The following is a 27759-nucleotide window of genomic DNA, read 5'->3' on the forward strand; positions in this document are numbered from 1 at the left end:
AATTAATTAATTCATTTAGTTACCGAAAGTATATTCCAAAACATGTGAGGAAATGTAAACATACACTAATAACAAAAAAGTAATTAATGTAGATCACATCCCCTATGTATTAATCCTGGAACATTGCAACATTGTTTGGTAGCCACGTGTCATCATGAGAATTATTCTGAGGATTGTTAGAGAAATAAGTTGGTCTATCTACACATATATTATAGTTTTTATTAAATAACTATTAAATCAATTATTAATATACAAAAGAATATTCTCTATTGTTTCCTTAAATAAAAGCTACGGAACTTTCTAATATGATTGACATTTATATCACCATTAATGATTATGAACAATAAAGATTTGATAGTAATTTTTTATCCTCTATACTTTTTGTTTAATTTTATTTGTTAAAATAAATTAAACAAGCACATTAAGCATATAATAAAAAAAAATTATATTTTTTCTTATATGTTGTATTTCGAATTTTTTAAAACGATTATAAATTAGTAAAAATGGTACAAGCCTCACATTGAAAATTTTGTGATCAATGGTAACTTTTTTCCAGTTCAGCCTATCGTTTTAATGGGTCTTGAACATTTTTAATGATTAACTAAATAAATCACGTACATAAAAGAAAGTGTTTTGGTCTAAAAATTGTTGCATACCCAAAATCAGTATGAACCATCGTCACTTTCATTTAAAATTTGGTTACAATAAAAAATATATGGTTGAGAAAAAAATCCGAAACCAAATAACCGAACCAAATCCAATCTACAAAATAGTATAGAACTTTAATCAATTTGGTTAGATATCTGAACATGTTTAAAATTTTGGTATCTAAAAACCAGAACCGAACCCGATTCGGACCAAAATATTTTGGGTATCCGAGTATATTCGAATCAAATTTATATACTTAAATATATTATTTTAAAAAATTAATATCTCAAAGAAATAAACAAAATACTTAAGATGTTTTTAAATTGTCCAAAATATTTAGAAATATATAAAAATAGTAAAAATTATATATTTAAAATAACTAAACATTACTCAAAATACCAAAATACTGAAAATATCTATTCATTTTCTATCCAAATATTTAAGTTAAACCAATTTTTATGTTAAATTTAAGTATTTTGGTATACATTATTCAAATTTATATGTAACATATTATATTTATTTTTATGTTTTGAGAAATTTAAAGTATATATGAACTTTAAGTTTTAAAAAAATTAAATGGGTTATCTGAATCTAAAACCCAACCGAACATATAAAGATTCGAACCAAATTTGCAAAGATCCAAACCGAACCTAACCAAACCAAATGATACGTACCCACATATCATCCCTAATCAAATGTAAAAAAAAATATTGATAATAAAAAAAATATATTATTTATTTAGATATAACATATTTAAAAAAAAGTTCACTCCGCGCAAGGCGCGGGTTATCATCTAGTAATCATATTAAAACACTGATGAACTGAGAGCATGGAAGCAACGTGAGCACCATTCTCATCCAAAATGATACAACTCTTTCTCTAATAAGTTTTATTTTTCACTTTGTGATTTATATTTAACTCTAACAAACTATCTAGTTAGTAAAATTTTGGTACAGAGATTCATACTTTGATAAATTTAAGCCATTCGAAAATTAAAATATTTTACACTCGCTAAAAGGATACTTAGAATTATCATTCAAATTGGGATTGTAACTTGTAGATGTTGACGTTAGTGTAAATGATAAAAAACATAAGCTAGTATCAAGATGATTTTCTTATCATCTCCGAATTATCTTAAACTCATTAAAAATTTTCGGTTTGTTCCTTAAAGATTATGTCATCTCTGATTGATTTATCCATAGAGTTAAACTAAAATATAACATTCTAATCACAATTAAAAATAACATATTTTCTTTCACGAATGTAGCAGGGAAATTCAGATGTTATAGCGAGGGTTGGGTGCCATCAGTATTTCACATGTCTATTACCATACTTCAACGTCACTTTATAAATCTAAGTCAACGAGAAAATCTTGTCCGTAGGATGATGGTGATATCGTTTCATGATGATAATCGTACATATTGTGATGGTCCCTGAAGTCATGGGCTCTCGCAGCCCCTTTCAAGTCTTGTGGCTGGTTACGTCCTTTGTCAGAGTTGAAATCGTTTTTTTTTGTTGTAGCTCTTTTTGGGTTTATTTTATTAGAAACTAAAAAGGAATAAAGAGGACGAAATTTAGCGAATAGCAGGCCAATAAAATTAAAGAAGCTCACACAACCGTTGGGCTTACTTTTGTATGCAAAGCAGTCCCCTTTATCTTTCTCTTGAGCTTTTAGCCCATTCCAACATATCTTTTTAGTAAATGTCTTAAGAGGGACAGAAACATGAGACTTTTCGGAGATCAAATGACCGAGGAAGTTGGATGAGATAGTGAAGAAATTGGTGTTTGTGGGATTATCAATGACCTAAGTCGTCGAAATGTTTAGAGGGAAGTCTAGAGTCTTTCCATGTTACAACACATAAGCCTATCTTGGATTCACCCACAGTAATTGGATCAGAATCCGTTGAAGAAAGTCAGAAGACTTCAAGCTTCTAAACTCATGTTTGATTTTTGTTGATCTTTAGCATTGTATACTGATACTTACTATTACCAAGACTTAACTGAACAACTTTTCAAAGTTTCATTGATAAAAATATTTCTGAAGATATCTATTTTAGTTGTTGTTGTTTTGTTGGTCAACGTAGAAAACATATATAATCACTGCTTGCACATTCTGCTTATTAGCTGTAAACTTCCATTAAAATATGCAAATAATGTAATGGACACAGAGATGCTAGTATAAGAAAAATAATCAAATACACAACTTGCATATAATGGAGTGGACTGCCTCTATAAGCTAACCTACAACGTAGACAACGTGGGTTGTCATTTGTTATTTTTATCTTATGAATCAATTAAATATACATAACATTGATAACAAAAAAAAAAAAGGGTTAATAAACGCCTTTACGTGATGCACCAACGACATAACCCCACACGTGCCTACCATAACTTCAAACGTCGTTCTGACCACACATTGTCTTACACGTGTGTATAAATTCATACGTACATGTGTGTATCTCCCTCGTTCCTCTGTTTCTCTCCCTTGACTTCCGGCTAATCGTAGAAGAAGAAGAAGAAGAGGAAACAAAACCAGAAAAAAAGGTAAAGAATCTACTCTTGAGTGGTTCACAAGTATCCAACTTCGTTAAAGATCTGTTTTTTTTTTTTATCTTCTTAATCTAATGCGTCACACATTGTTAGATTAACTCGCCGGGAAATGGGGAAAGCTAGAGGAGTTAACAGCGGCGCCGGAGAGAGCTCTCTCGGTTACCTTTTTGGATCCGGCGAGTCTGTTTCCAAACAAAACGTTCCCACACCCACCACGACAACACCAACCACTATCGCCGGAGATAAAACAAAGACGGAGGAGGAGAAGAAGCAGATGTCGGCTGGTGTAAGAGGAAGCCCTAATAATTACATCAGAACAGAGGGACAAAACTGTGGCAACTTCCTCACGGTAATAATAATAATATAAACATCTTCGTGTTTTAGTAATAATTAGAATTCGAAACTAAACAAGAAAATGTGTTTTTTTTTTGTTAATTTTGAGAAACAGGACCGACCATCGACGAAGGTTCATGCAGCACCAGGTGGAGGATCTTCTCTTGGTTACTTGTTTGGATCTGGATCTGGCAAATGACTTGATTCTGCAGCATTTTGAACCGTTTGAAGAAAGTGTAAAAAAAAAATGTAACTTTATTTCTTATTATGTTCTTAAGGATTGTTTTTGGATTTGGCTGTCCTCTTTGTGTTCTTGAATATGGATTTGTCAACCTACGCTTCAAAGCTAGAAACTTTTCTCAATTTAGACATCTCGAGAATGCGTTTCTTAAGTTGCTAGCTAAAAAAAAACATTCATTGGTTAAAGTTAAACCTTTGATGGTTTGGATCTGAATCTTTTTTATCCAGCTCTATGATCTCTATGAAACTCACCTTCTTTTGGTTCAATGTCTCCGACAACTTCAGTACTTGTGTTGTCTGAACATGGTTGTTCCAAGTCAAAGGAAAAGTTGGTAGCTTTCATGAAACTTACTGTAGATTCATCATAACTGAAAAGTTTCTGCTATGATGAATCACAGTACAGAGTCCAGTGGTCATGGCCACTCTTCACTCTTGCAAAGAGATCTCTGGACGGTATGCATATGCAAATAAACAAGAACAGAATGAAAGATTCAGGATGATTCAAGAACGTCTAAAAGTATTTATGAAGATAATAACACTTAAAGACAGAGTACATAATTTTGCTTTGGAAGATAGTATGGTAATTACTAATTTGGGAGATATTTTTGTGACAGAAGTTGACTCGGTACCATTTTTCTATTTGTCTTCAACCCCAAGCTACCATCTCAATTCTCATCTCTGAATCATTAGGGCTTCTGAAGTCCGTTGAGATGTTGTGTTCGGACAAGAACACGTCATCTTTCTGTTTCTGTTTTACCATCATTTCACCATAAAACATTGCTTAAAGTTATGGGAAACAAGTGAGAATAAATATGGAGAATGCAACAACAAGTAGGTACACAAGCCAATCTTCAGACCACCCAAAAAAGACTTATGAATAAAACTGTGAAAAAATCTTCTGTTTAAATCCACAAACACATCAATTTTCATATTCCTAAATAAGAAGAAGAAGAAGAAACTGAGGTTAAACTATAGACGATGATGAAGCTCTTCTTCTGCTTCTTCTTCATGATCATCTTTAGCATATCATGTGAGTTCTGGTACATTAATTTTCACACGCTTCTGCACAACCTCAACTTATTTCTCTGATTCTTTGATCTCTTGTCGTCTTCCAGCTGCTTATGACCCATTGGATCCGAATGGGAACATTACAATGAAATGGGACATCATGTCCTGGACAGCAGATGGTTATGTGGTAAGAATCCTCTCCGCGCTTCTGCTATAACATGTTGTTCGAAACTCACACAAACTCTCACCATCTCTATACATTCATTTGCAAGGCAACTGTAACTATGAACAACTTCCAAATCTACCGGCACATACAGAACCCTGGTTGGACATTAGGCTGGGCATGGGCAAAGAAAGAAGTGATTTGGTCAATGGTCGGTGCACAGACAACAGAACAAGGAGACTGTTCCAAGTTCAAAGGAAACGTACCTCATTGCTGCAAGAAAACCCCTACAGTCGTTGATCTCTTGCCAGGTGTTCCTTACAACCAACAGTTCTCAAACTGTTGCAAAGGCGGCGTGGTTGGAGCTTGGGGTCAAGATCCATCATCTGCTGTATCACAGTTTCAGGTTAGCGTTGGTTTGGCTGGAACTACAAACAAGACTGTCAAGCTTCCTAAGAACTTCACGTTGCTTGGTCCTGGGCCTGGTTACACTTGCGGTCCTGCCAAAATAGTGCCGTCTACCATTTTTCTCACTACTGACAAAAGGCGGAAGACACAAGCTTTGAGTAAGTAAACTTAAAAGCGTAAATCCAATGTTGTTATATATATTTGAAGTTTTTTTTTTGTTTTGTCTTAAACAAAAGTACTAGTTTTGATGAACTATTTAAAAATTAGATATACAAATAAAAATAATAATAGAGGGGAAAAATATTTTCACTTATTTATAGACAAACTAATAGCGAAAACCATATAGTTAAACTAGTCATAATTCATTTTAAATTTACTTGATTTAACCGATTTAGATTAATTTTAATAAATTTATACTGTTTTAAACGGTCGAACAATTCAAATCAGATTTTAAGAAAACTGATTAATTTGGTGCCTAGCGCTTAGGTGCCACTTTTTGTAGTCATATTGTGTGTATATCTAAAAGTATCACTGAGCTCTAAACATCATCTCAACCTTATTGCCTATGCAGTGACATGGAATGTAACGTGCACATACTCACAGTTTCTAGCGAGAAAGCATCCAAGTTGTTGCGTCTCCTTCTCTTCTTTCTACAACGACACCATAACACCTTGCCCTTCTTGTGCATGTGGCTGTGAGAACAAAAGGAGCTGCGTCAAGTGAGCAGAAAGATAACAGAAACCACTTAAAATACATACTCCTTTTCTAATCCTTTATAAAACAATCAATAATTTTACATGCAGGGCTGATTCCAAGATTCTAACCAAGAAAGGTCTCAACACACCGAGAAAAGACAACGCTCCGTTGCTACAATGCACTCACCACATGTGCCCAATCAGAGTTCACTGGCACGTTAAAGTTAACTACAAAGAGTATTGGCGCGTGAAGATAGCCATCACAAATTTCAACTACAGAATGAATCATACACTGTGGACTTTAGCAGTTCAGCATCCAAATCTCAACAACGTGACTCAAGTTTTCAGCTTTGATTACAAATCAGTTGCTCCTTATGGATCCATAAGTAAATCTTACTCTTTCACTAGAACTATTCAGCCAAAAATTGAAAGACTCAAAACTTTATGATATCTGTGTTACGCAGATGATACAGGAATGTTCTTTGGAACGAAGTTTTATAATGATCTTTTGATGGAAGCGGGGCCTTCAGGGAATGTTCAGTCAGAGGTGTTGCTGCAGAAAGATGAAAAGACTTTTACTTTCAAGCAAGGTTGGGCTTTTCCGAGGAAAGTCTACTTTAATGGAGATGAGTGTATGTTGCCTCCACCAGATGCGTACCCTTTTCTTCCAAACTCTGCACCAGGGAACTTGGCTTCTCTCTCGACACTATCACTCACGGTTCTTCTTGTTGTGTTCATCTTTAATCTGGTGATTTGATATGATTTTTATCATAATTTTTGGTTGGGTTATTGGGTTTTCAGACAAAGATCAAAGACGTGGGTTTTGTAAGAGGAAAATGATACAGAGATGTTGTTGGATTGTCTAATTATATTATACTGAAAGAAACATTGAAGAACGAACGAACGAGAGGCTACAAAATTGGGCCGTAAAGGCCTATTAAACTATAGGCCCAATTGAGGCCTAGCTTAGTTTATAATAATTTTCGTTGGTCCGAAAAGGCGAAAGGTCAAGAACGGCGTTTTGTTTGGGGGAGACACTTTTTGTTGGGAAGATAATTTACTCGAGATTAGCTCTATAAAAGTCGTACTCTATTATATTTTTGTTCTAATTTGGTATAGCATTTTCAATGTCAGGAAAAGTTATTTTAGTTTTAAACTAAGTTCACCTATATATTTAGTTGACCGTCCCTGTTAGTCCCATTGATTGATCAAGACAGCGGCCTGTTTTTTTTTTGGGTAAAAGATAGCGGACTATTTTTATTTCATGGGCAAGTTAGGTGAAATACAGTAAGAAGTTTAAGTGTTTAATTAACATAAATTGATTTATGCTAAAAAAAAGTTGAAGTCTGATACATCATATGTAAAACTGTAAAACACACACATTTGTAAATCGGCAAGGCAGTCCGTACGGCATCATGGGCCGTATGGCCCACACCTTTGATTGGAATCTCAAAATCAGTGGAAAAGTTCGCTGCTGACCAAACGCTGAAGTAAAACCGCGTCTGCGTTTTAAAATTCTCCTCTAACTCTAAGCGTGGAAAGTATTAACTTCTCCCAAAGTTTGTTGAATTTGCCTCCAACCAACAAATCTGCAATTCGAAATCTCATTTCGCCGTCATCGTCTTCTTCCGCTCGATGCAGATGTCTTCCTGAGAGTCGTAGGGAGACAGATCAGTTAATTTCTTCTCATCGAACTCATCCTCCCCGCCGCCGCAGCATCATAGAGTCATGAACACGCCGCCGAGTCCTCGTGTCGCACCATTTGTACAAACGGAGATTAACTGGGACAAGTACGTTTCCCTCTTTCCCCCCCCACTTTAATCGATCCGAATTGTGTATTGCTTCTTCGATCCAGATTCTCGTAATTAGTCCTTTGCTGAATTAGTGAAAGGTAATCGAGAAGCTCGATTTCAAATCCTCACATCTTTGTTTCTCTGTTGGTTGCTTCATAGTATTTTATTTTGGTAAATACATCTCTAATTATTCAGTACTTGTTTGAATTTTTTTCATTCCACCCTCCTCTAATTAATTCAGGCTTGACAAAAAGAGGTTTTACGTGGTTGGAGCTGGACTCTTCACCGGCGTCACAGTAGCTCTCTACCCCGTCTCCCTCGTCAAAACACGCCTCCAAGTCGCTTCCCGAGACATCGCCGAGACAACCGCCTTCTCCGTCATCAAAGGCATCCTCAAAAACGACGGCGTCCCCGGTCTCTACCGTGGCTTCGGCACCGTCATCACAGGCGCCGTTCCCGCCAGGATCATTTTCCTAACCGCTCTCGAGACAACCAAGATCTCGGCTTTCAAGCTGGTTGCGCCTTTCGAGTTCAGCGAGCCTACGCAGGCTGCGATTGCTAACGGCATGGCGGGGATGACCGCGTCTCTTTTCTCCCAGGCCGTGTTTGTTCCCATTGATGTTGTGAGTATTTGTGAACATCACAACTGCTGCTTTGTGATGTTGCTGTGAGTGTTAAGCCGCTTCTGTTTCGCTTGCAGGTTAGTCAGAAGTTGATGGTGCAAGGATACTCGGGTCATGCTACGTATACTGGTGGTATTGATGTTGCCACGAAGATCATCAAGTCGTATGGCGTGAGGGGGTTATACAGGGGGTTTGGTCTCTCTGTTATGACTTATTCTCCTTCGAGTGCTGCTTGGTGGGCTAGCTATGGATCTAGCCAGCGTGTTATCTGGAGGTTAGACATGAGCTTTTGTGATATATTTGATGATTAGTTTTTCGTTTTAGTTTGACTGCAAGAACTCTCGTTTTAGTCCTTTTCATTGAATTGATTGTTTGTGCAGACTCCTAGGCTATGGTAGTGACTCGGAGGCTACTGTTGCTCCTAGTCAGTCAAAAATAGTTCTTGTCCAGGCTTTGGGAGGAATCATCGCCGGTGCAACAGCATCCTCAATCACAACACCGTTGGATACAATCAAAACGCGACTTCAGGTTAATAACTAAAAAAATTGAATTTGTTTTAAACAAGGCTTTTGGGTCTGATGTACTGGGTGGGGGCCGGGGGGTTCTCAGTCAGAACTGCCGTTATTGCATCAGATGTCGAAACTAATCAAACTGAATAAATCTATATGCAGGTGATGGGACACCAAGAAAATAGACCTTCAGCGAAACAAGTGGTGAAGGATCTGATAGCACAAGATGGGTGGAAAGGATTCTATAGGGGTTTGGGTCCAAGATTCTTCAGCATGTCCGCTTGGGGAACCTCCATGATATTGACTTACGAATACCTAAGTAAGATATATATATATCTTTCTACAACATTCAAGATTCTTCTTTGGACAATGCTTACCGCTCCTTCTCTGACACTGATTCTTGCTTGAATTTTGTTTCAGAGCGTCTGTGTGCAATAGAAGATTAGAGAAAGCCTCACTGCTGTTCGTTGGTTCTTCTCCTTCAGACTAACTCGAATAGTACGCATAAACCCGATTCAAATCTCGGTTATTTGGGAGCTTCCGTGTTTAACAATCGGACAATTCTTTCAGTCTGAGTTCCGTCCGTTATTGTAATCATTCTTTCAACTTTTGCTTATTGGAGTGTTTTTCTTACAGCAGATGAAATTCTAGATCACGATCTTCTGCTAGTTAAGAAGCTTCAAAACTTTGAATATAGCACTATAATAATAATAATCCCATTTGCGAGCAGTTCAACCAAATCTCTTATACAATAATCATTAACATTAGTATATGTGTGTGGGTGTGGCTCTGTAACCTGTCTTGTCCATCGTCATAGCATCCAAACCTGAGTCTCGTTTTGCTTATAATTGCTTTTCATTTACACCAGTCTTCACAATCATAATCATGGACATAATTTCATAACCATTCTTGTGCTGTTACATCGTCCTGAGTACTTATCAATTAGCAATTTCGGCCTAATCTTTTAAAGTTGTTCAGGGAAGTAAAGTTCCCAACTTGCTCCAGTCACTTATAGCCCAAAATATTTGAATAATTGCCCAGCTTTTTTTTGTGTGTACCAATTGCCCAGCTTCTTAAGAAATTGGATGTTTCATGTTTGGGCCAATAATAAAGCATAACTAGATATTTACTAAAATATTAAATACGATCAATTTGTAAGAAAATATTTTTAAAAGAAATTTACATATTTTCCCCTGGAATTTGCATTCTTAGATATGCTTTGAAATGTACCACCCTCATATGATGTATATATTATTTAATTATTTTTTTTGGGAGGGGGGGGGGGTCCAAATTCATTGTGATACTTTTGGTTTGCAATCTAGAAAAAAATCAGAAGTTTAAGCAAAAGAAATCAGAATAGAATCAAATATTTGAATGATGCATCACATACGTGACACGTGCATGTACTCTCGCGTTTATATGATAGTTACATGATTTATGCAATAATCATAGACACGACGTGCATCGACGAGCGGTCCACGACCATAACGTAAGGAAATGATGTAAAAGTAGGTCCTGCTAGTACACAATGCTTGATACTGATGGAAGACTACAATAAGGGAAAAATATACAAAGGCTTAGAACTTTGAATAGCATAGGCTAACTTGAACTTTTGTGACTGATGATGATTAACAGTGTGTTTCAAGGATAGATGAAGGATTTATTTTGATAGCATCGTGCGATTTGGCAACACCAAATCCATTTTCAATAGAGAATGTTAGAAGAAGAAAATTTCGAAGACTTTTTCAGTTGGATCTTTTTCTTCCAACTCCTGATTGCTATGTAAGCCGGTAAAATTCAGTAATAATTATTTTAGCCACAAAACGGAAATCGTATATTGTTATTGAACCATCAAGATGAATAGTACAGACGTATCCGTATTTGCTAGCTACACATTGGGGTAATGATGAAGATGTGCGCACAGCACTTCATGTGGTGAAGGTAATGTCATAACCTACATACAGCCACACATGATTTCAACATAAAATAATTAATCAATCAATGAATGTGTCATTCTATATGGAAGTATAGGGAAATGGGCGATATGCGATTGGGATACGGATTATGAGAATGACATAAAGAGTAGTGTACCGTACCATGCAAACAACAGCTTGAAAGGATTATATAGGTCACTGGTTTACAGTGGCGATCATGACATGATGGTGCCTTTTACTGGAACTGTAGCTTGGATAAGATCTCTAAACTATTCGATTATTGATAAATGGAGGCCATGGTTTGTCAACAATTGGATACACACGGACTTATGCCAATAACACGACATTTGCCACTATCAAAGCAATTTGTTTTAGTTTCGTTTCCCATCAAACGTTTTTTGTCGTTTATCGTCAAGGGTTTTTCAAATGTTATTATCGTTACACTATACATTTTTTTCAATTGATAACTATTTATTTATGATTGCTTTAATTTTTCAGGGAAGAGAGCACACTGCAGAGTATAAACGGAAAATATTATGAACTAAATATGAAAATAATAAAATAAAACAACTTGATAAACACGGACGGAGAGAATATTGGGTTCGAATGTGATTATAACAAAATCCTAAAAACTATAAGTAGTCAATCTGAAAATTCAGCAAAAACATAAGAACCCTATAATGGCCAACAAAGAAAAGCTTCCTTGGGAGTTAGAGGAACATATCCTCTCTCGTGTCCCTCCTAAACCACTTGTCCGATTCAGAACCGTTTGTAAGCGATGGAACACTCTCTTTAGCGACAAGACTTTCATCAACAACCACAAGATGTCGACGTTTCAATTTATTTTAGTAACTAAACCCAAGATTTATTCGGTAAGCCTCAATCCCGAGATAGAGGTGCGTGAGTTATCCTTAGATATCCCCGGTTTAATATCTCAGGCACCTTATGATCACTTGGTCGTTTGCAATGAGCTCTTTCTTTTTGCCATGGATAAAGGACCCGTGGTTTGTAACCCGTACGTTAGGAAAGATCAGACCCATTCAGGCCGGATGTAACAGACCTAGACTGAATTTTTTTGGCATAGGTTATGATAATAATAGGAGAGCTGACAGAATTGTTTATAAGACCCTTGTTTATTATCTGAAGGATGTACGTACTTACGGGTGGAAAATCCATGACTTTGGCACATCTGCGTGGAAAGACCTAGTTCTGGAAGATCCAGATCAAGGAACACCGGGTCGTAGTAGTCTTTCCTTCCACTCGACAAGAGCTGTGTCATTGAATGGATCTTTGTATTGGGTGGTTTATTACATGACTCATCCTAAGTTCGTCATATATAGCTTCAGTTTTTCGAGCGAATCTTTCTCGATATTTTGTGATCTACCATCTGGAAAGTACGCCCCTAAAGATGCTCTTGTCCTTAGGGTTTATAGGGGAGTTCGGTTTTCGTTGTTAAAGCAGTGCCATGTAACAAAGAAGATTAATATTTGGGTGACCGAGAACAATATTGCAAGTGGGTACCATAGAAAAGTGAAATGGAGGAATTTCATGGAAGTGTCAATCCCTAACTTGCCGGATTTTGTGCAAACCAAATGCTACCCTCAACCAAGTTACTTCATTGACGAGAAAAGGGATAATAAAAAGCTTGTCGTGTGTTCTTGCGATGTAAATGGCTGGCCTTGGATCTATGTTCTTGCTGAAAGTAAGTTGATAAGTAAAACCCGATTGAATTCTGTGGTTGATCCTTGGCCTTTGCATTGTGCTTATTTCCCCAGCTTGGTCCCTGGACCTCAAATAGAAGAAGAAGAAAAAGAAGAAGGTGCATTACAAAATATTGTTCCTATATTTTGGCTTTTTGTTTGGTTGTTTCGGAAGCTAAAGTCCTTTTTTTGCCAGATAAATTCTTTTTTTTTTGTTGTCTAAAACAGACTAGCTAGACTGAATGTTGGATGGATTCACTAGGTCTAGTGGCCGCCATGAGTTCAATTCGGTAATAGTGTTCGTCCGAAGAATTTGTTAGCTTTCACTTGTTGGATTATTGATTTTGGCGTTAGTTTTAAAATGGTTTTGTTTGAGTAGATCTTGCATACATCCAGGCCTGCATACATCATTTCAATTCTTATCTTGACTTCCTTGCTAAAAAAACAAGAAGCTTTAATGTAAGCACAACCTTGCCAAAGTGACTGACCCCTCTTCCCGCGAGACATCTTTTAAGCATTATCAAAATTTTGTTACTTACTATATGTTTAGAATGAATGAGAATATGTTTGACAAATTTTTTAAAAAGTGGAGATCTATGATTCGAATCTAAATCAAATCAATACAAAATTATGATTCTGTTATTTGTTTGATGCAATTACTCTTTCCCTTTAGTGTTTTAAGAAGGTTTTGTTGTTCACAATATAAGATGTTTTTGCAAGTTAATATAATTTAAAATTTAACAAAAGTTGTGTAAAACTAATTTATTGTTATTATTTTATTTATAGTTGATAAATTAACTTCAAATTATATTTTAACAATATTTTGTTAAATAACTTTAGTATTTATGCATCGAGTTTAAACTTTAAACGTTATCTAATATAAAGAAGTGTGGTTTTTTATGTTGTACTTGTTATTTTGTAACGAATTTAACTCAAAGGAAAGTTAAGATGTTAACAATTTAAGACGCTGCCATATATGTTCCCACACTCCACATGCACTCTTCCTTCGTTACATAGCAAAGTAAAACAGAGCATTTATTAAGTTGTCAGTTTAGTATTTCACTTTAATTTTTTTTTTCAGTTGTTCTTCGAGGTAAAAATGTAACAGAATGAAACCTTCCTTTGCAACCTGATATTTATATTAAGCCAACAAAAATTATTCATTGTTCAGTTTTTAGATGTACATTCATTTGATTAGCGCAACGGTGTATGGCAATTCTAACAAGAAGAACACTACACACAAATTAATTTAGTTCAACTTTTAAATCAATTATATTAAATGCATCAAGGTCATTCACCTTTTGAAGTTTGAAACAATAATTTTTAAATATTAGACACAAACAAACTAAAAACAAAATTTAAATCTAAATTAAATTATGCTTTTGGAAACCTGAAACCAAATTTTGTACTAGTCTTAATTTATTTTAAAAATTAATAATTTAATAAAATTATCCTAAAATCAGACAAATTTTTAAAACTAAAATTATAATTAACACTGAATGTAAATGGATTAAACACATATGACACACACTCATACACCGTTGAAAGCTAATTATTAACCTTTTTGTTAACTAATATTTTTTCAGCCTAGTACCATCGCAAATTAGTTTTTAAAAATTTATTTAAAAATCATTTTTTCTATACAATAATTTAGAATAATTAATGTTGACAAAAAAAAGAATATTTAATAACCAAGATTATTACAAAACCGAACTTTACGGTCATCAAAAGACGGAACAAAAAAGACTTTACAACCCTACAGCTTTTATGATTGGACGATAAAACGAGTCTTCATCGGACACATGTCAACTAGATCTGTATAAATCCACAGACACAACAGTTTCATCTTAAGTTTCAAAAGCTCAAAAAAAACAAAACAAATCTCGCAGCAAATTCCACCGACACGATCCGATCTCATCTCTCTCTCTCTCACCCCCTCTCGAATCATGGTTGATCCGGCGAACACCGTCGGAATCCCGGTGAACCCGACGCCGCTGCTGAAAGACGAGCTCGACATCGTGATTCCGACGATCCGAAACCTCGATTTCCTGGAGATGTGGAGGCCTTTTCTCCAGCCGTACCATCTGATCATCGTCCAGGACGGAGATCCGACGAAGAAGATTCACGTTCCCGAAGGTTACGACTACGAGCTGTACAACAGGAACGACATTAACCGAATCCTCGGACCGAAAGCTTCTTGCATCTCGTTCAAGGACTCTGCTTGTAGGTGCTTTGGGTACATGGTGTCTAAGAAGAAGTATATCTTCACCATTGATGACGATTGCTTCGTAAGTTTTCTTAGATCAAAAGTAATGATATCACTAAATGTGACTGATCTTAGGTTTAGTAGATAATCCTTATCTGATTAATTATGCAATTCGATGTTTTGTATCCCACTGAAACTTTGTTTAATCTTTTTATTATAATTGCCCTGTCACGCTCTGTTTTTATTTTATTTTTATTTTTGAGGTCTTGTTGAAATTAATGGCTAGATATGAATTTTTATAATAGCTACTTGTCTCGTTAATGCATTTTAAATTGATGTGTGTGTGTGTATTGTGTATATAGGTTGCTAAGGATCCAGCTGGGAAAGCAGTGAACGCTCTCGAGCAGCACATCAAGAATCTTCTCTGTCCATCGACTCCATTGTTCTTCAACACCTTGTATGATCCTTACCGCGAAGGTGCTGATTTCGTACGTGGATACCCTTTCAGTCTACGCGAGGGAGTAACCACTGCTGTTTCTCATGGTCTCTGGCTCAACATCCCTGATTACGATGCACCGACCCAACTCGTCAAGCCTAAGGAGAGGAACACTAGGTGAGATCATTATTTTACAACCAGTCAAGTTTAATGTTTCGAGTCTTTGCTAAAACATTTGATATTTTTTTTTAGGTATGTGGATGCTGTCATGACCATTCCAAAGGGAACACTTTTCCCAATGTGTGGTATGAACTTGGCTTTCGACCGTGATTTGATTGGACCGGCTATGTACTTCGGTCTCATGGGTGATGGTCAGCCTATTGGTCGTTACGACGATATGTGGGCTGGTTGGTGCATCAAGGTATACTCACTTTTTTACATTCCATTTTTGGATATATTACAAGTCAAAACGGCTTAACGAATGTTATGACCTACATGTTGTTAATAGGTGATATGTGACCACTTGGGCTTGGGAGTGAAGACCGGTTTGCCATACATTTACCACAGCAAAGCGAGCAACCCGTTTGTGAACCTGAAGAAGGAGTACAAGGGGATCTTCTGGCAGGAGGAGATCATTCCTTTCTTCCAGAACGCAAAGCTATCTAAGGAAGCAACCACTGTTCAGCAGTGCTACATCGAGCTCTCAAAGATGGTGAAGGAGAAGCTGAGCTCCTTAGACCCGTACTTTGACAAGCTTGCGGATGCCATGGTGACATGGATTGAAGCTTGGGATGAGCTTAACCCACCTGCTGCTGCAGCAGCTAATGGCAAAGCTTGAGCAAACAAAATAAAAACCTGCCACAGTTTTGGTTAATTTTTTATTTTAGCTCAAGTTATCTTTCTACTTTTCAATTTCGGATTGTTATGGAACTCACTTTTGAGTAGTTGACACTATTTATGTTTTTCTTTGTTTCATTAATAAAAGGCTTTTCCCATAAGTATTTTTTTCAATAATCATCTCGTATCCACTTTCCCATTTGGGTTCTATGGGCAAGCCCATTAACACAATTCTTTGGGCATGCCTAGGGTTTCCGGACAAGACCTAGTTAGAGGTTTGCAGTTTGCAACCGATGGTAATGACTTTGGCTCCCTATTTAAATTGTTTTCGTTGGTAGAAGAGAACAATTAGGGTTTTGGGAACAATCATGAAGATCAGATGCTCCAAAAAGAAGAAACTGAAGAATCAAATCCCTCAACATCTAGTGATGGAGATTTTAGCGAGGTTGCCTGCGAAATCGGTAGCTAGGTTTCTTCTAGTATCCAAGTCATGGGCAAACCTTATCACCGGTCGAGATTTCATCAGATCATTCGAGACTAGGTCTCGTTCGTCTCAGCCTCGACTCCTAGTCTGTTTCATTGGTCGAACTAAACCAAGTGAGCGCCAATACTGCTACTTTTACTCGTCGTATTCGTCATCAACGACTTTTCTGTCACGTGTTAAATGTCCCCGTGACGATCCTGAAGGCTTTTCCTGCCTTCCTCATTACGCTAACGGCTTTATAAGGATTGGATATGGTGAAAAGAAACTCGTATGTAACCCTAGCACCGGTAAGTCCATAACTTTACCAAGAGTCAAAAGCGTCAATACGGTCTCCAAAAGTTTGTTCGGGTATGATCCAGTTAACGAAGAGTACAAAATATTATGCATGACGAAAATATTGCGTAACGGTGATAAACCCCATTCACGATATGAATATCAAGTACTCACACTGGGGGGAGCTGATGAAAAGTCTTCATGGAGAATGATAGAATGTAGCATTCCACACCTTTTTTGCTGTAACGCTTATGTGTGCATAGATGGTGTTGTTTACTTCGTTGCTAAAACATTTGGTGACTTGTGCTTGATGAAATTCGATCTGAGGTATGAAAAGTGGGATCTTCTTACTAGGTTATCCTCAGACATGTCAAGTGTAGGTGCTGATTGCACTTTGATAAACTATGAGGGGAAAGTAGCCATAACCACTAATACTAGCGGGGATACATTTAATGTGTGGGTTATAGATCAGACTGCTCGAGAACCTGGATGGTTGAAGAAAAGTTTTACTATTAAATCCTGGAAATTTTTATCTAAGTTAAGCATATCTGGCTCTACTCACACGGGTGAGTTTGTTTTGGCACCAAGGTACTATTCTCATGACTTCAATGTTGCACTTTACAATCCCAACACGAATGCTTTGAGAAAAATTAAGGTTGACGTAACGGGAGGCAACGAGTTCAAGCATGGTCGTCGTACCAAAGCAATGGTTTTTTGGGACTACGCTGAGAGTATTAGGCTTTTGTAGGAGAGACAGTTTTCATAGTTTGCGTTTATTTAATTTATTCAATGTTTTCGTTGATTAGACATTTTCTGAATATGTTATACCTTATTTAAAAAAATTCCATAAACTAGTTTGATTCCTCTGCTTGCTAGTCTCCTAAATCTCGAGTTTTTATGTATAATTTTATATGACCAGTTGTATTCGTTTTATGTGATGTTGGCAACTTGGCATTGCTATTAGCTATCATTTATGCCCGCCTTGATAAACATACAATATATGTTTTATGAAAATTATTCGATACTTTATACTGTTTAGTGCTTTTTCGTAAATAGTTTATGTTTATTTTAGGTAAATTATAAGCAATATGCTTATCGAAATTCAAATATGACTTCAACTAAAACAATAATATAGCATGATGTATCTATATGAATTATGCTTTTTCATGTCTTTACAATAGAGTCTAGATAAGACCTGTTTGATAATTTTCTATCTTCGAGTTCTATCATTTGAACTTATAATCGCGCATCAAATCTATGAATATTCAAGCAATATATGGGTTATAAAAAATCAACACAGAAGAAAATAGTAACTGAATTATGTTGCTACATGGGGTCGATCGATGTTGCGACCAAGCTTGATTATAATCTAATGATTCTTTTTTTTCTTTTTTCTTTAGAGTTGAATTAAAGAGTTTTTCTTGTCCGCTAAGAAAAAAATTAAATATGACTATATGAGCAAAGATTAAAGCCTTTTTTCATTTTAACTTCAATTAGTAGTGTTTTACAGCAGTGCTACATTAAGCTCTCAAAGATGGTGAAGGAGAAGCTGAGTTCCCTAGACCCATATTTGACAAGGTTGCAGATGCCAAGGTGAGATGGATTGAAGCTTGCAATGAGCTTAACTCACCAGCTGCTGCAGGCTGCAGCTAATGGAAAAACTTGAGTTATCTTTCTACTTTATTTTATGAGCAAATAAAATAAAGACCGCCACAGTTTTGGTTATTTTGTAAGCTTAAGTTATCTTTCTACTTTTCAATTTCGAATTTTATGAAATTCACTTTTGAGTATTTGACACTTATTATCAATGTGAAAAAAACTTTAGCGCAAGCTTTATATAATAAATATAATAAGATTGTTTGATTAGGCGGATACTTAGACCCATTTTTGAGCACCTAGATCAATTTTGAAAAGAAATTCTACATACGAAACGTCTGCGTCTGTTTAAACGGATGTCTAGGCACGCATAGGGCTGGGTGTCGGGTACCCATTTGGGTTTCGGTTCAGTCCATTCGGGTTTCGGGTTTTCGGGGTCAAAGATTTCAGCTCCATTCGGATATTTCTAAATTTCGGTTCAGGTTCGGTTCGGATCTTTGCGGGTTCGGTTCGGGTTCGGATAACCCATTTAAAATGTTTTAAAATTTTCAAAATTCATTATATACTTTAAATTTTCAAAATCTATAAGAAAGATAACATATTACATATAAATTTTCATAACATATATGTCAAAATATCTTAATTTAACATATAAATTGGTTTTCTTTGAATATTTGGATAAATAATCAATAGATATTTAACTATTTTGATATTTTCAGTATACTTTAGCTATTTTAAACATTTACTTTTGACTATTTGCATATATTTTTCGAGTATTTTGAAAAACTTAAAGATATCTTATATATTTTTAATATCTTAATATACATTATATATAAAATAATGTATATATTTAAGTATATAAATTTATTTCGGATACATTCGGGTACCCAAAATATTTCGGTTCGGATCGGGTTTGGTTTCGGTTCTTTAAATACCGAAATTTTGAATCCGTTCGGATATTTAATCAATTTCGGTTCGGGTTCGGTGCTACACTACAAGAAAACACGCAGATTCTGAGGGAAATACCGAGGGAAAATGAGTTCCTCGAAAATTTCTGACAAAATATCGAGGAAATACCGAGGAAACCAAGAAATGGGGTTTCCTCGAAATTTCCTCACTATTTTTTGAGGAAATTTCGAGGAAGACCAACTTCCTCGGTATTTTTCGAGGGAATACCGAGGAAACCAGGGTCGTCGGAAACAATCGACGGATATTTCTAATATTTCGACGACATCTTGTAGCCGTTAGAGAGCCGTTGGGAGAGCCGTTGGGGATTTAAACTATTTCGAGGAAATTTCGAGGAGATGGCTGTTTCCCTCGAAATTTCCTCGAAATTTCCTCAGTATGCCGGGACAATTTCATCTATAAATACAGCCACCCCTCTTCCTCTTCATTCACTCCATTTCTTTTCTTCTTCTCTCCTAGTCTCACGAATTTGATTCCAAAAAAACATGTCTTCTTCAAATTATTTTCGTTCTTGGATGGATCGTCCTCATTTGGATCCGGACACGAGATTGCTTACGGAAGAATACAATCAAGGTATAATCGAGTTCATGAGGGTAGCTCGCCAACAACCGGAAGCAGAAACAGGTAAGTTAAGATGTCCTTGCTCTAATTGTAAAAATAGAAAAGTTATTAAAGAGTGGGATGTTTGGACTCATCTATTATTGAGTGGGTTTACACGAAGTTACAAAATTTGGTATCATCATGGGGAAACTGATTATGAACTTGGTAGTACTAGTGAACCTCAGCCGGCGGTTAGATTAGAAGAACCAATTAGGGCGGATGTAGATTATGGTGTAGGTACTGAGCAGATGATAAATGATCATTTTAGAGGGGAAGATTTACCCAATGCAGAAGCTAGGAGATTTTATGAAATGTTGGATGCTGGAAAGCAACCATTGTACGAAGGTTGCAGAGATGGTCATTCAGCTTTATCATCTGCTATGAGACTGATGGGCATTAAAACAGATTATAACTTGGCTGAAGACTGTGTGGATGCGATAGCTAATTTTGTTAAAGGTATTCTACCTGAGGATAATGTAGCTCCAGGTTCATACTACGATGTTCAAAAACTCGTAGCTGGGGTTGGTTTATCTTATCAGGTAATAGATGTATGCATCGATAACTGCATGATTTATTGGAGGGCGGATGATCAGCGGACTACATGCAAATTTTGTGGGAAGCCTCGTTATAAAGATACGAGTGGAAGAGTTCCAGTGCCATATAAAAGGATGTGGTATTTGCCTTTGACGGAAAGGTTGCAGAGGTTGTATCTTTCAGAACGCACAGCGCAACGAATGAGATGGCATGCGGAGCACTCAACAGATGGTGAGATTAGACATCCTTCAGATGCAAAAGCGTGGAAACATTTCCAATCAAAGTATCCCGACTTTGCGTATGAGAGAAGAAATGTCTACCTTGGATTATGTACTGATGGTTTCAGCCCGTATGGGAAGAGTGGAAGACAATATTCTCTATGGCCAGTCATTGTTACACCATACAACTTACCCCCAAACTTGTGCTTGCGACGAGAGTTTTTGTTTCTCTCCATTCTCGTTCCCGGACCAGAGCATCCTAAGAGATCACTTGATGTGTTTCTTCAGCCACTAATATATGAGTTGCAACAACTATGGGCTCAAGGTGCTGAAACATACGATATTTCGTGTAAAGAAAACTTTCAAATGCGGGCAGTACTAATGTGGACAATAAGTGATTTTCCAGCATATGGTATGTTATCTGGATGGACAACGCATGGAAGGCTATCATGTCCATATTGTCAAGATAATACTGATGCTTTCCAACTAAAACACGGAAGGAAAACGTGTTGGTTTGACTGTCACAGTAGATTCCTACCACCTGATCATCCTTATCGTAGGAGTAGGAATTTGTTTACGAAGAACAAGAGGGTGTTTGACAGTCCACCTGCAGAAATTAGTGGGAAAGGTTTGAAGACACAACTAAGAGATTTTGGTGCAGAAAGGATGCCAGACGTCGGTGGACATGCGCGTTTTCCGGTAGATGCTGTTGGAAACCTACATAACTGGCACAAAAAAGTATATTCTGGGATCTGCCATACTGGGAGGATCATTTGCTAAGGCATAATTTAGATGTCATGCACATTGAGAAGAACATTTTTGACAACCTCATGAACACGATCCTTAACGTTCAAGGTAAAACAAAAGATAATTTAAAGTCAAGACTGGATTTAGTTGATATATGTGATCGTTCAGAACTTCATGTTGATGGGAATGGTAGGGCTCCTTTTCCCATATACCGACTTGATGCAGAGGGAAAAAATGCGTTCTTCGATTGGATTTCAAACGATGTGGAGTTTCCAGACGGTTATGCATCTAATTTGCGTAACTGTATCGACAGAAAGGAAGGAAAGTTTATTGGTTTAAAAAGTCACGATTGTCATGTGTTGATGCAGCGCTTACTTCCGTTTGCTTTCAAGGAACTATTACCACGAAATGTTCATGAAGCAATAGCAGGGATAAGTGCTTTCTTCCGCGATTTATGCGCCAGATCAGTGACTCTTGAAGGTATTGAAAATCTGAAGACTAACATAGCCATGATTCAGTGCAACCTTGAGAAGATATTTCCTCCCTCATTTTTTGATGTTATGGAGCATCTTGTTATTCACCTGGCAAGAGAATTGGAACTTGGTGGTCCTGTGCAGTATAGATGGATGTATCTGTATGAGCGGTATATGTTCCATTTGAAGAAGATGGTGAAAAATCTAAGTAGGGTGGAAGGTTCTATAGTCGCACAGATGATCAATGAAGAAATTTCAAACTTTGCTGAGTACTACTTTCCAGCAGAAGTTCAGACCAAAAACAGAAGACCTGCACGGCACGATGATAGAGGCGAACGGGCAACATACCATGTTACGGTTCCTGACATTTTCACAGATGTTGGACGACTTAGCGGAAAATCAAAGGACCGTCGACTTACTGAGCAGGAGCGCAGTCATTTGCAAACATATTTGCTCACCAACTGCGAAGATGTTCTTCAATATGAGAGGTAAGTTTATTATCTTACAAAATTTTATTTTAACAAATTAACATTTATATCTTAATTAATTACATTTTTTGTCTTCACAGGATTTTCATGGCAGAAAAGCGGTTCGAATATAGATACGCTACAGAGGCAGAACTAGAAGAAATGAAGCAAAGAGAATTTGCTGGATGGATGTTTACTTATGTGAGTGCCTTAAACAAATTAAAAAATCATTTATCACATATTTATAGAAATTAAAAAAATATTTATCACATATTTATACTCATATATATGTGCTATTAATAGGTGTCTGCTGGTTTGGCCAGAGGTAAAACATTTGACGATTGGATACGCGAGATGGTGGTTGGACCAAACTATGTTGTGAAGTCATATCCGAGATTTTGTACTCGAGGATATGCATTCACAACTGAAAAGACGAAACGTTCGCGTACGACCTATGATGCTGGCGTTTGTTCTGCATCGGGAGATGATGTATACTACGGACACATACATGAGATTTTGGAAATCAAGTATTTAGGCCTGCTTGGATTGCGCTGTACTGTTTTCTATTGTGATTGGCACGACATCACTCCAGATCGAGGTGTGAGAACAGATGCATTTGGTGTTACATCAGTTAATTCGAGACGAAAGCTGCAATATTATGATCCTTTCATTCTTGCTTCTCAGGCCGATCAGGTAAGTTATTGGTCATCATGTGTAATAATTTAAACTTGTACTAAAAAAATTTAAAATGTTACAGGTTTGTTATATCAAGTACCCCCGGATAAGAAACAGAGATGATCCATGGGTTACTGTTACCAGACTCAACCCGAGAGGCCGAGTTCAGGGGAGTTCTGAGCTGGAAGACCCACTACAACCAATCACATCCAGTAACTTAAGTGCAGCAGAAGATGTAGCAGGAGTTGGCCTTGTAGTAGATTTCACCGACTTCACAGAGGAAGCCGTCGTTCACGCACAGGATGAACCAGTTATTGGAGAGTTTCACCAAGATCCAGATTCAGATTCATCTGCTGATGATGAGTCGGAATCAGAGTAGTTTTTTTTTTTTTTTTTTTCCTAATTGCGAGGAAATTTCGAGGGAAGCTAGGGTTTCCTCGAAATTTCCTCGGAATTACCCTTAACGGTTTAGGGGTTTGATAAAAATTACCTAGATCCTCGAAATTTCCTCGAAATATTCCGAGGAAATTTCGACGACCAAGATAATTTTAGGGGTTTGATTTAAAACACCTTTTTTCGTCGAAATACCCTCGAAATATTTCGAGGAAATTTCGAGGGAATACAAATTTTTTGGTGTTCCTCGAAATTCCGTCGAAATATTTCGAGGGAATTTCGAGGCCCTAGCCAATTTTTGGTAGTTCCTCGAAATTCCCTCACAATATTTCGACGGAATTTCGAGGAACATGGGGTTTTAAACCGAAAACAACGTTTTGCGGATTGAATAACACGTATATAATCTTCATTAAGTGTCTTAGCCAGATTATAAAGTCCAACTTTAGGGTTTTAACCCGAAAACAATGTTTTGCGGATTGAGACGAAAACCACACAACATAAGATAAACACTTATACGTTTTAATAAACGTTAAAGGAAATACTTACAATAATTTTTGTAATTGTGTTATTTCATTATTTATGATCATCTATACAAAGAAACCTCATTATTATGAATTACATTTGTATAAGAAATGACATAGGGAAAAAAATCGATGTTTTCAAAACCCCAAACCCTATTTCCTCGAAATTTCCTCACAATATTGTGAGGAAATTTCGAGGAATGTTTTCCTCGGACTGTTTTTCATTAACCAGGAAACCCTAGCCGCCAACAAGAGAATTTCGAGGAAATTTCGACGACCACGTTAAAAAATTTCGAGGAAATTTCGACGGACCCTGTCCGTCGGACCCCTCATAAATTAGGTTTTCATTCTTTTCTTCCCCATTTCTCTCCTTCTCGATTTTCCTCTCTTCCTCACCGCCTCCTTCTCCTCTCCTCTCTCTTCCTCGCGGCTCCTCTCCTTCTCCTCTCCTCTCTTCTCTCTTCCTCGACGGATCTCCTCTCCTCTCCTCTCCTCTCTTCCTCTCGGCCTCCTTCCTCTCCTCTCTTCCTCTCCTCTCTTCCCATGTAAGTTCATATCTCTTCTCTTCCTCTCTTTATAGATCTCGAAATTTAGGTTGTTAGATAGAAAATTCTAGGATTGAATGGAATATTTAGGATTTGCATGTTTGGATTGTTGTTTGGATTGTTGGTATATTTTTTTTTTGATTTATTTTGTGTTTTTGATTTTTTAAAACGTTTTTTTGATTTTTTAAAACGTTTTTTTTGATTTTAAAACTATTTTTTGAATTTTTAAAACGTTTTTTTATTTTTAAAACGTTTTTTTGATTTTTAAAACGTTTTTTTGATTTTAAAACTATTTTTTGAATTTTTAAAACGTTTTTTTGATTTTTAAAACGTTTTTTGATTTTTAAAACTATTTTTATATATTAAAACTATTTTTATATATTAAAACTATTTTTTATTTATTAAACTATTTTTAATATATTAAAACTATTTTAATATATTAAACTATTTTTGTAATTATTAAACTATTTTTAATATTTAAAACTATTTTATATATTAAATCTATTTTTAATATATCAAAACTATTTTTTGTAATTATTAAACAATTTTAATATATTAACAAATTAAATAAATAATTGTATATATTAAATAAAATTTATTTATATAAAGGTCTCAAGAGGAACATACCCGCTCTCGACAGCGTCGTGGTCGTGGTGGTTCGGGGAGCGGCTCCATTTCGGGTTCCGCATCGCCGTACAGCTCCTACCAGACATCTCCTTCTCCATTTCCCTCTCATTCTCCTCCCGCTCCCGGTGTGGCACCCACTCCTGCTCCTGCTCATGCTCCTGCTCATCCGGCACTTCTGAGAGTTGCGGAGTTTGTTCGACAGCCGGGTCGTGACCATCTTCCATATCTCACTCAGTATCCACGTGGACAGGGTCAGACATGGTAATTAAACCTATTTTTTTTTCATTAAAATTTGATTCATTTAAAATATTTAATTCTAAAATAATTAATTCTTTTTATTAAGTTTGACCGATCCGGGAACGGGATCAGCGGATGGATCAACAGTATGATGTACTCGTCCTCGACAATGGACATCCGACTTTCACCGACTTCCCTCTCGAGAAGCAGCATATGTGGTTTCAACAGTTTGCGGTAAGTTTTCTATTTTTTACTTATTTTTTACTTATTTTTTTCATCTTTAATATTAATTTTCTACTAATTGTGTTTTATTTTCAGCAACAATTCAACTGGAATGCCGATGATACGTTGTTTATCTATTACCACTTCGTCCATAAAGTTATGGACAACTATGGGAAGCAGATGCACTCGTGGAAGAAGAAGTGGGAAATAAACAAGGTTCGTTTTTATTTATGATACAATTTTTTTATTTTTTAAAATATTTTTTTATTTATTTAACAATTTTTTTTTAAAGGTTCCAAAGGGGATGGACCCGACGGTCTGGCGGGAGTTGAGTGAGCATTGGAGTAAGAACGAAGTCAGAGCAACTTCTTCCACCAACTCCACCAACCGCAAGAGCGACCGTAAGGGGAAGGGCATGTATGTCCATAACTTGGGTGCTCAGTCTTTAGCCAGTCTGGGAGATCGCTTGGTAAGCTTGTCGGTTTTTATTATATTATTTAAGATTCTAATATTTTTTGTGCATTTCTTTTAATTACTAATGTTTGTTTAATTTATGTTTTTTCCAAGGCGCAAGAAAATGAGGGGGAGCCGGTTGATCATCTCCGCCTAATAAAGACGGCGTATACCAACAAGAAGACCGGCGAGATTGATGATGGTGTTGTGAGGGATGTGGTCACCCTCATCGACAGTCAGATGGAACAGGAAGTGTCTCAGCTTCAAACCGAGGATGACGATTCGACGGGATCGACCGGCTTGCCTCGGGTTCGGATCAACCAAATCGTTGAAGCGGTAAGTTCATTTTTTAAAGTTCAATCCTTTTTTATATTATTTAAATTTTTATATTATTTAAATTTACACTTTCTTTTTCAGTCGGTTCCAAAGAAGAAGGGCCGTTTGTTCGGTTTGGCTCGTCGGTCTCCTTCGGTTCCGTCTGCTTCTGCACCACCACCGTCCTATGTTGATCAAGAAGTCCTTCTGAGCCAGATGAGGGACAAGGATGCTCGCATATCTGCGCTGGAGTCCATGGTGGCGAGTCAAGAGGCGGGCTGGAAGGCACAGAGGAAGCTGAACGAGCAAATGATGGCGATGATGAGGAGCATGAACCCGAACGCCAACGTCGACTTCCCGAACATGCCAGACCCGGACTTCCAAACCCCGTAGTTTAATTTATTTCAAAAACTCTAAATGTTTTCTTTTCGTTTGTATGACTTTGAATTTTAAATAATATGTTTTTAATTTAAATTTTAATTTTATATTTACGAATTTAAATTTTAAAAATATTATTTTTTAAAAAAATAATTTTTTTTAAAAATTTAATTTTCGGAATATTCCGAGGAACAGATGTCCTCGGTATATACCGAGGGAAGTGTTCCTCGGTATATTCCGAGGGAGGGTTCCTCGAAAATTTTCGAGGAAAGCAGCCCTCGAAAATTTTCGAGGAACCTGTCCCTCGGAAAATTTCGACGAACCGCTTTCCTCGAAAATTTTCGAGGAACACCGTTCGTCGAAATTTTCCGAGGGACAGGTTCCTCGAAAATTTTCGTAGGTCTTTTCCCTCGGTATAATCCTCGGTATATACCGAGGGAATTGTTCCTCAATATATTCCGAAGACCTCTTCGACGAAGGACAGTCCTCTAAATTTCCTCGGAATTATGTTTCCTCGAAATTCCGTCACAAAATTTCGAGGAAATTTCGACGGAAAATGAAATTTCGACGAGTTTTTTTCGAGGGTCATTTTCCTCGGTATTTCGTCAGAATACGCGTATTCCGACGAAATACCGAGGAAAAAGCCCCTCGATATCGGCGTGTTTTCTTGTAGTACTACTTTTTCGGATCGGTTTCGGTTCGGTTTTTCGGGTTCAGATTATTTGCCCAGCCCTAGGCACGCACCTTCTAAATCTTTATTTATAAATAATGGTGGATTTGTAGTGCTATTTATGTTTTCTTTGTTTCATTAATAGAAGGCCTTTCCATCAATAATACTATGAGCCTGTTAGGGTTTCTCAACAAGACCTAGCCATAGGTTTGCAGTTTCAAAACGATTAGCTCCTTATATATAGTTTTACTACTTGTTGGGAAAATTCAAAGCGTAGAGAGA

At 36.7% G+C, this 27759-nt stretch overlaps 8 protein-coding genes and 1 pseudogene across 9 annotated transcripts; 8 read left to right on the plus strand and 1 right to left on the minus strand.

Annotated features, from left to right (window-relative positions):
* The first annotated feature begins 3037 nt into the window (after positions 1-3037).
* LOC108824339 (protein SPIRAL1-like 4) lies at positions 3038-3894 on the plus strand. Of its 2 annotated transcripts, none has more exons than XM_018597754.2 (3): positions 3038-3192; positions 3292-3547; positions 3647-3894. In XM_018597754.2, the coding sequence occupies exons 2-3, from the start codon at positions 3308-3310 to the stop codon at positions 3728-3730; spliced, it is 324 nt and encodes a 107-aa protein (XP_018453256.2). In that variant the 5' UTR covers positions 3038-3192; positions 3292-3307; the 3' UTR covers positions 3731-3894. The 2 variants fall into 2 exon arrangements, with proteins under 2 accessions (XP_018453256.2, XP_056858898.1); XM_057002918.1 differs by having other exon boundaries at positions 3074-3188; positions 3290-3547.
* A 732-nt stretch (positions 3895-4626) lies between these two features.
* Positions 4627-7160, plus strand: LOC108824330 (COBRA-like protein 4). The gene is made up of 6 exons (XM_018597744.2): positions 4627-4801; positions 4887-4966; positions 5052-5508; positions 5922-6069; positions 6154-6431; positions 6510-7160. Exons 1-6 carry the CDS (start codon positions 4750-4752, stop codon positions 6800-6802), a joined length of 1308 nt encoding a protein of 435 aa, XP_018453246.2. The 5' UTR covers positions 4627-4749; the 3' UTR covers positions 6803-7160.
* A 368-nt stretch (positions 7161-7528) lies between these two features.
* LOC108821193 (uncharacterized) lies at positions 7529-9699 on the plus strand. Its single transcript, XM_018594242.2, has 6 exons — positions 7529-7835; positions 8080-8461; positions 8539-8735; positions 8842-8989; positions 9133-9289; positions 9391-9699. Exons 1-6 carry the CDS (start codon positions 7774-7776, stop codon positions 9414-9416), a joined length of 972 nt encoding a protein of 323 aa, XP_018449744.1. The 5' UTR covers positions 7529-7773; the 3' UTR covers positions 9417-9699.
* Positions 9700-11561: 1862 nt separating this feature from the next.
* On the plus strand, positions 11562-12841 carry LOC108839353 (putative F-box/kelch-repeat protein At1g32430; annotated as a pseudogene).
* Positions 12842-14453: 1612 nt separating this feature from the next.
* Positions 14454-16244, plus strand: LOC108818472 (UDP-arabinopyranose mutase 2). Its single transcript, XM_018591453.2, has 4 exons — positions 14454-14892; positions 15173-15423; positions 15499-15667; positions 15755-16244. The coding sequence occupies exons 1-4, from the start codon at positions 14551-14553 to the stop codon at positions 16082-16084; spliced, it is 1092 nt and encodes a 363-aa protein (XP_018446955.2). The 5' UTR covers positions 14454-14550; the 3' UTR covers positions 16085-16244.
* A 207-nt stretch (positions 16245-16451) lies between these two features.
* LOC108841316 (F-box protein At4g11590-like) lies at positions 16452-17588 on the plus strand. Its single transcript, XM_018614087.2, has one exon. It carries the CDS (start codon positions 16452-16454, stop codon positions 17586-17588), a length of 1137 nt encoding a protein of 378 aa, XP_018469589.2.
* A 4049-nt stretch (positions 17589-21637) lies between these two features.
* LOC130508440 (uncharacterized) lies at positions 21638-22696 on the plus strand. Its single transcript, XM_057003959.1, has 2 exons — positions 21638-22462; positions 22543-22696. The coding sequence occupies exons 1-2, from the start codon at positions 21864-21866 to the stop codon at positions 22694-22696; spliced, it is 753 nt and encodes a 250-aa protein (XP_056859939.1). The 5' UTR covers positions 21638-21863.
* Positions 22697-22795: 99 nt separating this feature from the next.
* Positions 22796-23495, plus strand: LOC130508668 (uncharacterized). Its single transcript, XM_057004283.1, has 3 exons — positions 22796-23134; positions 23199-23274; positions 23455-23495. Exons 1-3 carry the CDS (start codon positions 22796-22798, stop codon positions 23493-23495), a joined length of 456 nt encoding a protein of 151 aa, XP_056860263.1.
* Positions 23496-24007: 512 nt separating this feature from the next.
* On the minus strand, positions 24008-25535 carry LOC130498831 (uncharacterized). Its single transcript, XM_056992470.1, has 2 exons — positions 25203-25535; positions 24008-24602 (listed from the first exon to the last, which is right to left on the minus strand). The coding sequence occupies exons 1-2, from the start codon at positions 25424-25426 to the stop codon at positions 24269-24271; spliced, it is 558 nt and encodes a 185-aa protein (XP_056848450.1). The 5' UTR covers positions 25427-25535; the 3' UTR covers positions 24008-24268.
* Positions 25536-27759: the final 2224 nt, after the last annotated feature.

The sequence above is a fragment of the Raphanus sativus genome, chromosome 2 (assembly GCF_000801105.2).
Source record: "Raphanus sativus cultivar WK10039 chromosome 2, ASM80110v3, whole genome shotgun sequence".
Taxonomy (NCBI): domain Eukaryota; kingdom Viridiplantae; phylum Streptophyta; class Magnoliopsida; order Brassicales; family Brassicaceae; genus Raphanus; species Raphanus sativus.